The following is a 12,442-nucleotide window of genomic DNA, read 5'->3' as shown; positions in this document are numbered from 1 at the left end:
GTCCAGCTCTTTGTTCACTAGGTCACAGTGCCTCTCTAAGTTACATAGGATGTTTACTAAAATCCAACATCACCTCATTGGCATCTTTCTCATTAGAAGTAACTTTTCTTATCTGTCTGTTGGGATGAGTGTTCGTTTTTGCTTTCTTTCTGGTGAGGCCACTCCGGGCTGGTAATCTGGGCTTAAGGCGGTTGTACCCCACCCCACCCTCCCAGGCTTAAGACTCCTTGGTATAGAATAGTGTGGCACATGACTGTGCTCCCCTGTGCTAGGATGATATTCTCGGAGGCACTTAAGAAAACGAGGGGTATGTGACTGGTTCTGAGTAACTCCTTGAATTGGTGACCTACAGGAAAGGCTGGAAAAAGAAAAGAAGTTAACAAAGGGCTTGGGTCAAGCTACTACCAAGCTCCAAGGGCTTTTGAAGATAAGTCAGGAGCAGTTAACCAAGGAGAAAGAAATGGTAAAGAAGTTGCAAGAGAAGCTTGAGAAGACGGTACGGGAATTTTCCCTTTCTTCTCCTCTGGCTGGGGAAGAGGGGGGAACGAGGATAAGCATTTATTAAAGGCCTGTTGTGTACCAGGTGCTTCAGATATTATCTCATGTGAGGCTTACAACAACCCTGGGAGGTAGATGCTGTTAGCATCCCATTTTACAGGTGAGGAAGCTGAGGCAAATGAGAGTGAAGTGACCCACCCAGGGTCACTCAGCTATTATTACTACTACTAATGTAGTGCTCATCATGTGCCTGGCACTGTGCTAAGCACTATAGTTCTCACCTGGTTTCACCCTCGCAACAGCCCTGGGAGCTAGGTGCTGTTGTGATCTCCGTTTTACAGTTGAGGAAACTGAGGCAAATCCAGGGTCACAAAACTGATAGTGAGGATGATGGCATTGCCAGGCCCTGAGCTAAGTACTTTATAGTTACCTCATTTGAGCCTCATTACTGGATACTCATAGCTTTTGTCCCACTCCCTCCATTACCTGGGATCCTCCCCCCGGAGAGCCAGGGTTTGGGAAGAGCTCATATCCCGTAGGGAATAAGGTGCCCACACAGTGGGATCATGCTATATTTGGCTCTCACCTAAGGAACCGAGGGAGGACCTCCACGGCTCAGGTGAACGGTTCAGCTACTGGGGCTAGTTATGCAGCCGGAGCCTGCGCCACACAGGCCTTCTTGTGGTCACTAGGAATGGCTTCCTATCTATAGAATGGCCATTTGGAGGATTTCCATACTGATTTAGCAGCACCTTGTCTAACTCTATACCCTCTTCTTCCACAGGAGGATGCCGATAGTACAAAGGAAGGGACCTCTGTCTGAAACACCTCTGGAATTAAAAGTTCCTTATTCAACTTTACCAAAATGCCTTACACATTCCTTAAAAACAAACCAACCTGAAAAAAAAAATACACATGTTCCACATCCTGTAGCTATGAGACAGAAGCCATTAGTGAACCAGAACCTCTTAGATTCACAAAAAAAAACCATACTACAGGCACCACCTTTATAAAGGAATCTTTGTAACGTTTTCTAAAACGGTGTTCCCTGGGGCAAGCCCTGGACTGTCAGGAAGCGGACTCCAAAGCCTTTATTAACTCTTCTGTATGAACAGAACCCATGAATGTGTGAAACAGGGGAGGGGGGTGGGGGTGGGGAGAGTGGGAGGGAGAAAGTCTATGTATCTGTACGTCAATCTGTGCAATTGTTTTCGGGTGGGGGTGGAAGTGACTGTTTCTGCAGAGTTATTGAGAATGGGGAGAAAGCAGGCTTGAGAGGGAAGTGTCTAGGAAGTGGGCCATGCAGTTGCCAACAAGATCTGATTGTGAACTTCTGGATGTTACTGCTATTAAAACCAATGTTGTAGCCATCAGGGGCATTCCTCATCTTCTTTCCCACTGGGATTTGCTCTCCTAGGCTGAGGTCCCCAGGCTTCCTTGAACTCCAAGGGCACAGGTAGAGGTTGGGGCAAGAAGTGCTCAGTTGAATTAGACGAATCAAAATGTTCATTTTCTTCCCGAAATCAGTCAACAGCATGTGTATGGTGCCCATCATAAGGCACAAAGATGGCGGAAGCAATAGAAGGCACCTTGTCTACCCACCCCTCCAGTCCCCAAAGCTTTAACAGGCCAAACACGGGCAATAATCCTACCCAGTCGGGTCGCTGCTGACACCCTAGCTGCAAGGCTTCCATCAAGGGAAAAATCTAGTGATAGGCCCTTTTGTCCTTTGCTATCCTCACCAGAGAATTAGGGGAAAGAAACCATTCTAACACCTGGCAGCCAGATGGAATTGGTTATTCTTCACCCTCCCCACCCTCAGCCTGGGGGTCTGAACTTGCTAGGAATTGGGTTGTGTGTGGCCTTGTGCACAGCAAGGACCAGACTTTGGGAATAAACAAGGTATCTATCCTAGGCTTGGAAAAGTATTTATGCCCCGGCAACAGTCAGGTCTGCCTGAAACTGCCCGAGTGACCGAAACGTTCAGAAGTTCGCCTTGGCAGTGGCTGGGCCGTAGTGATGGCAGCTTGCCAAGCAGACAGGATGTCGTGCAGCTGGTACAGATCTGTAATACTTAGGTCACTTCAGAAGGATCTATGCCGCCCCCGCACAGTCCACATAGTGGTTGTGGTCCAATGGAGAGTGTGCCCTGTATCACTGCCAAGAATTGGAAGGGTAAGATTCTGGACCGGAGTCTGCTGTGTGAGTTTCAGAATATTTAACCATCCATCTACCTATTTGCCTTTTTTTTTTTTAAATCCCCATCTCCCAGGAATATTGTTTCAAACAAAAAACAAACCTTTGGTCCCTTTGGAAGGAAGGTATTTTTATGCAAATACAAGATAGTTTTATTACTCTGTTTAAACTGATCTTTGAGTCCTCCGTGGGTGTTAGCAAAGTCCATTTAATCATCTATTGACAAGGGAGAACTCCCCTGGTTATGATAGCAGGCCAAAAAAAACTACTTCGCTGAAGCACAGCATTGAAGAAAGGGCACTAGATTTGCAGTCTGAAGATACGGATTCAAATCCTAGTTCAGCAGCTCACTGTGTGACCTGAGCAACTTGCCTCCCAGAGACTAAAACGAGTGGGTTGTTGCTAGTTCTCTGGTGAGGCTTCCTTCAGCTGAGCTGGGAGCTCGGGGGAACATTTGATTAGGGTTCTAAAAGCTATCCTGGGGGTTTGGATGCTCCTGGTTGGCAAAAAGCCCCCTTCACATCTCCACACCACCATGCAGAGTGCTTTCCTCATCACAACCTTGTGTTGCATATAGGAAGGGAGGGCTTCCGTCTTAGGGACCATCCATCTGGAGTTGGGAGGGAACTAACTCCATGGCCAACTTCCGTGTTTTATGGATGAGGAAATGGTAGCCCAGGAACGAAGTTAATGACGTGCCCGAGGTTACTCGAATAATCAAAACAAGAGGTGACGTTTGAGCTGGAGCCTCTGATTTCAGAGCCAGAGCAGCTCTCTCCGCTGTACCCTGAAGGGAAGGCAAGGGGCTTGTCTGAAGTCACATTGCCAGAAAGTGGGAGCACCAGGACTTGAACTCAGATCTAAGTCTTGTACTCTTTCATTATGGCACACTGCCTTCCTAAGATCTAAACAGAGGGTTAAGAGAGTGTAAGGGGATTAAGAGACCTGTGTTTCTCTCCCCAGTCTGTACTCCTAACTTGCTTCGTCTGCAGAAATCACTCGTGTCTCCAGACCTGTTCTAGCCTCATCTATATGAGGCAGTTGGGTGGTGCAGTGAATAGAGTGTTGGGGCTGGAGTCAGGAAGACCCATCTTCCTGAGTTCAAATCTAGCCTCAGATATAGCTGTGTGACCCTGGTCGAGTCACTTAATCCTGTTTGCCTCAATTTTCTCATCTATAAAATGACCTGGAGGAGGAAATGGCAAACTACTCCAGTATCTTTGCCAAGAAAATCCTGAATGAGGGGTCACAAAGAGTCAGATGTGACTGAAAAAACGATTTACAAAAAATTAGGGCTTTAGACTACATGCTGTCAAGGATCCTTCTTTAGACTAATACAAGAACTGTCTTCTGAATTTTCAGCGTAAACAAGTATTTATTGTTTACTCTTGTTCAGGAAACTGCATTGAAGTTGGCGCTTAACTTGGCTTGCCATGGAGGTGTTACAAGATTTAGCGGCCAAGATGGGACCTGTAACAGTACAGGGAAGCATGTGGCGATTCGTCAGTGAATAATAAGGGAGTTCAGGGCGAGAAGTTGGGCCTGTAAGAGTCAGGGAAGGCTTCACAGATTGTGTGGGGTTTGGGCTGGGCCTTGAGTGAATAATTTGGACGCAGGGAGAAAATTATAGACAATTCTAGAACTCCTTCATTTCTTTAGCCGGTATCCCATTCTGTTAGTAACCCTCTTTCTTTACAGATCACTGTGATCATTTTTTTGTTCAGCTTATCAGTATTTCCCATATTGAGGTTGCAGTCTTTGTGCCTGACTGTTGATGGCAGATCCCATCAACTGTGGCTCTTGGCAGTCTTTTCTGGGTGAATCCGTTGTGTATGTCCTCTGGCTGTGCTCATTTCACTCAGGGCTACTCCACTCCCTTGCCAGGTCAAATGTCACCAGCTTGGCCACACTGGGATTGTAGCCTCCTTGAGGGCCAGGAATGCCCCCTCCATTTGGACCCCCAGTGCCCAGCCCAGAGCGGCAGCTTAATAAATGTTTGTCAGTGGATTAACCAGAAAGTACCAGTGTGTACTTAATGTATGAGAAGACAGCCAGGACATCCTTTATTTGGGTCACAAAGATTGCATGCACACTGGGCCGGAAACTAAACCAGAGAAGTGCTCAGGTACGTCTCTTAAGGCCCTTGTCTGGATCAGGAAATGAGTGCAGAGGGGCAGCTATGGTTGTTGGACATTGGGAAAGTCCCTTTATTTCCAAGTAATATCCTAAACTGTGGTACTGTTCTTTTCCCCTCATATGGTAATAGTACCAGAGTTTCCTGATCAGAGCAGCCATGAGGGCCTAAGGGACCACTGAAACAGCAAAGTTAGCCTGAGCTAAGAGAGGAGCTCTTTCTCATTCCTTTACCTTTCTCCCTCTCTCTAGTGGGCTTGTAAGTTTAGGCCTGTCTCAAACTATAATATTTTATGCAGTCTTTCCTGCCTTACAAATTCAGGAGAAACTCCAAAAAGCTGTTCCCCACCACCACTACCACTCTTGCCAGTCTCGATGCTGATGTTCGTGCCCTTTCTGCCACCAGAGGGCACCTAAGTTGCCTTCCACCCTGTGGAAAACTTGGTTTGGATTTAATACTGATCCATGAAAATAAGCCATCAACTTCCAACAGATGTATTCCCTGTTTCCTGATCTACTTAAGGGGAAATGGACAGCCTGACTTTTAAAAATTGTTTTGAGGCAAATTCTAGCAAAAGTTTCTTTGGAATAAAGAATGGTACCAGGGATTGGGAGCCTCACGTTTCTTACACAGTTTGAATCTTGCCACCCTGTGAGGTAGATTGTAATAAGAGCATTGTGATCCCCATTTTTCCTATGAAGAAATGAGCTCAGAGTTGGGTCTAATGAAGCTATTGTGGTCCAGGGGAATGAATGCAGTGGACCTGCATTCATATCACACCTTGGCTCTTGCTGTCTGCCAGACCTTCACTTAGAATGAGAGGGCTGGATTGGATGGTCTTTAGGTCCCTTCCAGCTCTAAATCTATGATCCTAGAACATCACCATAAACCTGAGCAAAGAATTTGGAGCCAAGCCTGGCCATGTGACCTTGGGCGAGTCACTTCTCTGGGTCTCAGTTTTTCATTGGTAATACAAGGTACTGATCTTCAAGGTAGGTCTGTTATACCATTAAATCTCATAAGCTTGGCACTCTGGGTTTTGGAATTTTTTTTCGATACTTTTTCTATCGGTTCTTGCTAAATTATCAGGCTAATCTAGCTATTGGGCATTAGCAGTTCCTTAGTCTGGTATTAACTTAGAATTATCACCTGCATTAAATATGATGATGTTGAGTATCCAGGAACCTGCCGCATTTTGTGCAACAATAAATAGCACGTTCCAGCATGGCATCTCTCCATCGTGCCCTTGCAGCGTAGTTTACCACGCACGAGCTTCCCGAAGTCACGATGTCAGCTGTCCGGGTAGCGTTGGGTTGTGGCTCTGATCCCTCTCCCAGCTCCAATCGCTCTCCACTTTCCTAGCAGTAATAATCTCCCATTTCTATAATGCTGTAAGGTTTGCAAAGTGTTCCGTACAGATTATCTCAGCTGAGACAGGTGCTATTCTCATTATACAGACGAGAACACTGACTCGGGTTACACAAACTTGCTACAGTGTCTGAGGCAGGATTTTAAAGTCTTCCAGACACTCCAGTCTAGTACTCCATCTACTAACACCATGCTGTCACTTGCATAGTTTCAGCGGTCAACAAATGTTTCCTTACCTATAAAGGGACTGGACAAAATGACGGCTAAGGCTCTTGACATTTTAAAGGGGGAGAATACCACAAGGTGCAAGGTGCTATGCTAAACACTACGAGTATCTATTTGATCCTCAACCACCTTGGGAGGTAGGTGCTGTTATCTCCATTTCCATTTGTGGAAACTAAGCAAACAGGTTAAGTGACTTACAGTCACACAGCTATCAAATGTCTGGGGCTGGATTTGAACTCAGGGCTTCCTAGTGCTGTGTCAACTATGCCACCTAGCTGGCTCTAATCGATAGGTTGGTGCCATCTTGAGGGCCAGGAAAGCAGTATAATGATTAATAGAGTATTTTATTTTATTAAGTCTGACAAGGGTTCTTTGAGGAGTATTTTGACCCGAAAGAGACCCTAATGGGAAACCAATCCAGTCTCTCACTTGACAGAGAAGACGAAGCTGTGGTCCAGAGATGGCTAAGTACCCGACCCAGATTTGATTGTTTTCCATCTTTCTTGTCTCAGACCAGTTTTCTCCGATCACATTAGACCAGCTTGAGGTTATCCTTGTTTATGGAGATCAGTCTCTGGTATTGAAGTCTCAGCTAATAAATAAAGCATCTGGACCCACCCAAATCCCCAGGGTGTGGGGACCCTTCTGGAAAGACCTGGGATATGAGTCCTCCAGGATGTCATTTTTCACTCTGCCTGTGCCTCTTCCCGTCAAAATTTTTAATCCAGGAACTGAGTCTCAGTAGTGGCCGAACTGGCCATGTTGTATCTACTGTTCTCCAGCTGCAGCCTGGCTGGAATTCCCTTTGGAGCTAGTTAGTATGGGTATATAAATGGCTAAAAGGAAGTGACGTCTTTCCTCTAATATTTCCAACCCTGGTGGTCCAGAAACTGATGAACCAGGTCAAGAAACAGAAGCAGTGTTTCCTGTGTCAGCACAGAATGTTACTACTAAGGCCACCCAGTAGCTCCATGGTTTTACAAGCTGGATTTTATTACTGAGTCACTGCAGGTACATCTTGCTTAATGTATTTCTGAACATCCCAATGATTCTTGTCCTTTGAAATTATAGCCTTCAGCCCCCATTCTTGATCAGGCTTCATCTAACATGGGCTTTTGAATTTTTCTGCCAGCAGCACCTTGGTTCAATAAACTTGCAAGGGAACCCCTAAATCTAGAAGGAATTCTGTACTTTAAGGCACTTGTTTGTGATGTGCTTGGCTGTACATAGACTTTCTTGCATTAACCTGCACAGCTAGAATTAATTGTCAAGGCCTAGATCACAAAGTGATGGACCCAAAGGGAACAATTCCCCTCATTTTTGCAGATCAGTTATTTCCACTGCTTCATTTTGGAAATGAGAAAGTTCATTGTCCCAAATTTGCCCAAAGTGTTAGGGAGTAGAGGCAAGACCAGGACTCACTCTGCCAAATGTTACCTTGAAGTCAACATTTAAGTGCAAAGAATTTTTTTTTCAAGTGTAGGAATGTCTGCAAATAACCCTGACCTGAATCTAGTCATCTAATAAACAGCTCCTTGAGCTTAGTCTTACTCTGGTGCTGTTTGCATTCCCCTCTGTATACTTCATGTACCAAAGCAAAGTCTCCTTTTTGTTATCCATGTACTGGCACACAGGTATTATTAAATGTGACTGACACTCTCGCTTGCCCTGTAAAAGCCCTCTTCCTATGGACACGATAGTTCTGTTCCTGCTTCTTACTACCAAGGATTTGCTTCTTACGTCCTGGCTGGTTCAGTTTGCAGCATGTTAAGAGAACAAGCCCAGCAGCCCCTCCTTTTCAGTACATTGTCTGAACAAAGCCAGGTGACTCAGTGGATAGAACGCCGAGTCAGGAAGACCTAAAGTTCAAATCTTACCCCTGACTAGCTGTGATCTTGGGCAAGTCACCACCTCTGCCTGTTTCTTTAACTATATAAGGTATCATCAATCACCAAACTTAGTTACCAAGCATTTAAAAACAGTGCTTGGCACAAAGGCTTGTTCTCACCACCCCACCCCATCCCCAAAGGTTCTGACCCAGAGCCAAAGAGCTGGCATGGAGCCATCTTGAAGCTATGGCATTCCTTGCTATGTAATGGTAGCTACCAATGGGGCAGGATATACTTAGCATAAAACCTGCTTGTTGAGGCCAAAAAAGACTTTTCTGGTGGAGAGAAGGCAAGTGAAGGGCCCTTGTTATGAAAACTGCTAGCACTTAAAGTTTGCAAAGCACTCTACATGCATCATCTCATTTAACCCTCACAACAACACTGGGAAGTGGGTGTTGTTATCCCCATTTTACACATGAGGAAATTGAGTCAGACAGGTTAAGTGACTTGCAGGGGGTTAAAGGCCAAATTGAACTCGGACCTTCTTCAGTGTTTTGTCCATGATGCCACCTCGCTACCCGAGAAGACAAAAACAGGAGGAGTTAAGTAACTTATTGGTCACTTGCCCTGTCTGAAGGATTTAAATTCAGTCTTCCTGATTCCAAACCCAGCATTCTATCTCAGTTATACAAAATTTTTATTTGAAAAGAATAATTCAGGACACTATTTTCTTTTTGATGTGATTCCTTCTGAAAGGAACAATTAGATGAATTAGGTTTTAATACTTCAATGCCCCATGACTTCATCAGAAGTACGTGACTCCCTCCTTCATGACTTCATCAGAAGTAGGTACGTGACTCCCTCTTTGACCAAGGCTGGCTGTCATCCCTCCACACCTTAACTGATCACCTCATAGCTGTGGCTGAGAAATTTCATGACTAATCCTGCGGCACGACTTCTCCAAATATAGCTAAAATGGCTCTCACACGGCAGCCGGACAATCCAACACCAACTCTGGACCATCTACACCCACCATCCTCCTTTCCTCCTTGGCCTACTAAACAAAGGCAACGCTGCACCCACTTGGTCCACTGACATGGCATCTAATCTCAGCTGGGGCCTTCTGCTGCACAGTTTTCCACAGTTCTTCTCTCAAGCTCCTACCACCTTCCTCCATGGTCCCTTTCTGCCATTTACCTTTTTAAAGACAAAGCCATCCCTTGTGAACTACTTATCCCCAACTCCACACCTCAAAATTTTTCTACAGTGACCCCCCCCCCATTCCCTAGGTTCTATCTATCCACAGCCAAATCCCAGAGTCCATTTCACCACCCACTCTTTAACCCCTTGCAAGAATCCACTTCCTGACAAAGCACTCTTTCCAAGATGATCATCTGAACTATGAAACGTGATGCTTTTTCCTACTTGCCTTCTTTTGACATTACCAACCACAACCTGGATCCCCTCTTTCCCTTGGGTTCTAGAATACTGCTGCTCTCTCCTGGTTCTGCCTCTGACCAATCCTAACTGTTAAATCACTTACACCCCATCATTAATTGCCAATGTACCAAGAGCCCCCCTTCTTTTTCAATACACTCTGAGCATCTCATCAGCTTCCACTGGCTCAATTACATGCAGATGAATCCCCATATTTTTGTTATCAGCCCTTATTTGTTCTTAACTCCAGGTTCCACACAAGTGTCCTCTGACTAGTTCCATCTTCATATCACCCCACCACAAAATGAACTCACTTTCCACCTCCCATAAGCCCACCATTTCCAAGTTGACACTTTCCCTCCACTCTGGTCAAAAACATCCAGTTGCCAAGTCTTGTGGAAACAGACATCTCAAATCCATCATTTTTCTTGCCTCATAGATAACACCCTGCTTCAGGACTTCATTACCTCTCCTGGAACTTTGCAATAGCTTCCTAATTTGTTTCTTTGTTTGGAATGCTTCTCCAATCCATCCTCCTTAATATTTTTAAGATAGAGGTATGACCACGTCACACTCCTGCTCTAAAATCTTCAGTGTCTCCCCAATGCATAATGTACAAACCTCGTAATGGCAGTCAAAACCCTCTACAATCTTGACACCCACCTAACTTTCCAGACTTCCCCCTTTTCTCAATTCCCACACATTATTCTAAATAAACTTAAAAACTAGCTAGGTATTCAATTTCCCATCTCTATTCTTTTGCCAGGCTGTTGTCCTGCCTGGAATGTTCTTTCCTTAAGACTCAGCTCAGGTGCTACCCCTTATGAAAAGTCATGGCTAATGCCCCCAAGTGGGCATTTTTTTTCCATCTTGAATTTTCTTGTATTTGCTAATCTGTTCAATTTTATAATCTGATAGCTTTCCTTGGATTATTTTGTTCTGGCATCAGGATTGTGTAAGTCATGAATATTTCATATCCCAGAAAGACTAAATAATAACAATAGAGGGCATTTATTTAGTAAAGTCTGCAAAGTGCTTTAAATATATCAATTGGTCCTTACAACAACTGTGGAAATAAGTCCTTTGTCCTGAGCGAACACATGAAGAAATTACACAGAAGACTATTTAAAAATGCTTCCTTTATTAAATAAAGCCAATCTGCTACCTCTAGATTTGTTTGTGCATCTCTACACTGTTCAAAAGTGTTATGCCCATGGTGTTAAGACAATCACTGAAAGCTTTCATAAAGTAGATGATTAAAGTGAGTATTATGTTTCATACCTGCTACCCATTTCACATAACAATCAACATATCTCTACAGGAAATTAAGAAGTCTCCCCACATCCCAAAGTAAACATCTGCTTAATGATCTTCCATAGCTTACAGTACTAGAAGCAGGATAGTTCTGAAGGATACACGATTCACAGGCCCCCTGGCTTGTCAACACAACTTTCTGGCGTCTTCATTGACAAACCAAGTTACTGTAGAGCTGGAATTTGTTTTGTGTCATAATTTGGTGTAACATAAAGGTATTCCACAATCACTCCAGAATGCACTGTGATTTCCAGAATGAGAGATTATTTCATCAGAACAAAGTCTCACAGCCAGTGAATAGAAGAGCTTTACCATAGGTTTGAGGAGTTGCTTCCTGTGTTCTATGTGCTTTAAATAGTGCTTTGAAAGATTAGCTTTTACTACTTGTGTACACAAATTTAAGGCAGTCTTCATCACACATTAACTGTTAAAGTGAAGACAGCCTCACTTGACTTACTACTGTATTTAGTGGATTAGTATTGGTTTTAGAATTTTTGAGGAGAAATGCTTTCCATTCATTCAAACCTTTAAAGCCAGTTTCTATTTATTTAGCTCAAGGAAGGTTGGTTTTTTTTTTTAATGGACCTAAACTGCCATCAGATTATGAACAATATGGAGAGACAGTAACTATAGAAGTTACAAAAGCGCCTATTAATTCTCCATTCTATCCTTATGGCCACTCTTTTTCTTTTAATTGTATAATTTAAAAACCCTGAGCTTAAAACAATCTTAAAGCCAACTTGCCAAATAGACTGTCAGACAGCAAAAATTTAATTTACAACCAATGAAACTTTAGACTTTAGATTTATTTAGGGTTATTTTATACAGGTTCATATAATATCTAGTTTAATCTAGAACAAGACAGCTCCCCCTCAGTGAAACCCTGGCCTAAGTATATTTGTTTTACATATTTAGCAAGAAGATACATTAAACATGGAAGCTTTTCAACCTTGTGGCACTGAATGATCATCTACACAGGACATCCTTCAAAAGCTACAATTAAGGACCCTCCTAGTTTCTCAGCAATAGAAGCCCGGTTGAGATCTTCTGGTCCATTTGCTTGACATTCATGTTTAATGCCTGTGGGAGGAAAAAAAAAAATCACAATTCACTTAAGCAGTTTATAATTATCTTTATATCTAATTGCTAGATTTTTGAGATCAGTGTGGGGATGCTCTGACAGCCTTGGTTTGGACCATCAATGAAATACCAATTTTAACTGAGTTACTAAAAGCAAGATTCTTGATGGGGAAAAAAACAGGTACTTCACCTCAATATAGAAATTTAGCTGTTACAACAACTGTTGTGCACAATCTTTTTTTTCCATTCAAATCACGCCCAAGAGTTCTACAATATTACAGCGTTTCTATGACATGAATTAAAAATCATTAAATTCTTGGGGAATGACTAAACAAATTGTGGTACATGATTGTGAAGGAAC

At 43.6% G+C, this 12,442-nt stretch overlaps 2 protein-coding genes across 2 annotated transcripts in view; one reads left to right on the top strand and one right to left on the bottom strand.

Moving 5' to 3' along the window:
• Positions 1-1,871, top strand: part of RRBP1 (ribosome binding protein 1) — a 121,686-nt gene extending 119,815 nt beyond the window's left edge. The window contains exons 23-24 of the mRNA XM_036748995.1: positions 353-496; positions 1,283-1,871. Coding sequence (XP_036604890.1) covers positions 353-496; positions 1,283-1,321 — 183 coding nt within the window. The 3' untranslated portion in view covers positions 1,322-1,871. The remainder of the gene's footprint in view (positions 1-352; positions 497-1,282) is intronic.
• An 8,938-nt stretch (positions 1,872-10,809) lies between these two features.
• DSTN (destrin, actin depolymerizing factor) overlaps positions 10,810-12,442 on the bottom strand; it is a 32,343-nt gene continuing 30,710 nt past the window's right edge. Inside the window, exon 4 of the mRNA XM_036750259.1 lies at positions 10,810-12,081. Within this exon, the coding sequence (XP_036606154.1) occupies positions 11,972-12,081 (110 nt within the window). The 3' untranslated portion in view covers positions 10,810-11,971. The remainder of the gene's footprint in view (positions 12,082-12,442) is intronic.

The sequence above is a fragment of the Trichosurus vulpecula genome, chromosome 3, assembly GCF_011100635.1.
Source record: "Trichosurus vulpecula isolate mTriVul1 chromosome 3, mTriVul1.pri, whole genome shotgun sequence".
Lineage (NCBI taxonomy): Eukaryota > Metazoa > Chordata > Mammalia > Diprotodontia > Phalangeridae > Trichosurus > Trichosurus vulpecula.
This window is presented reverse-complemented; position numbering and strand designations above follow the sequence as displayed.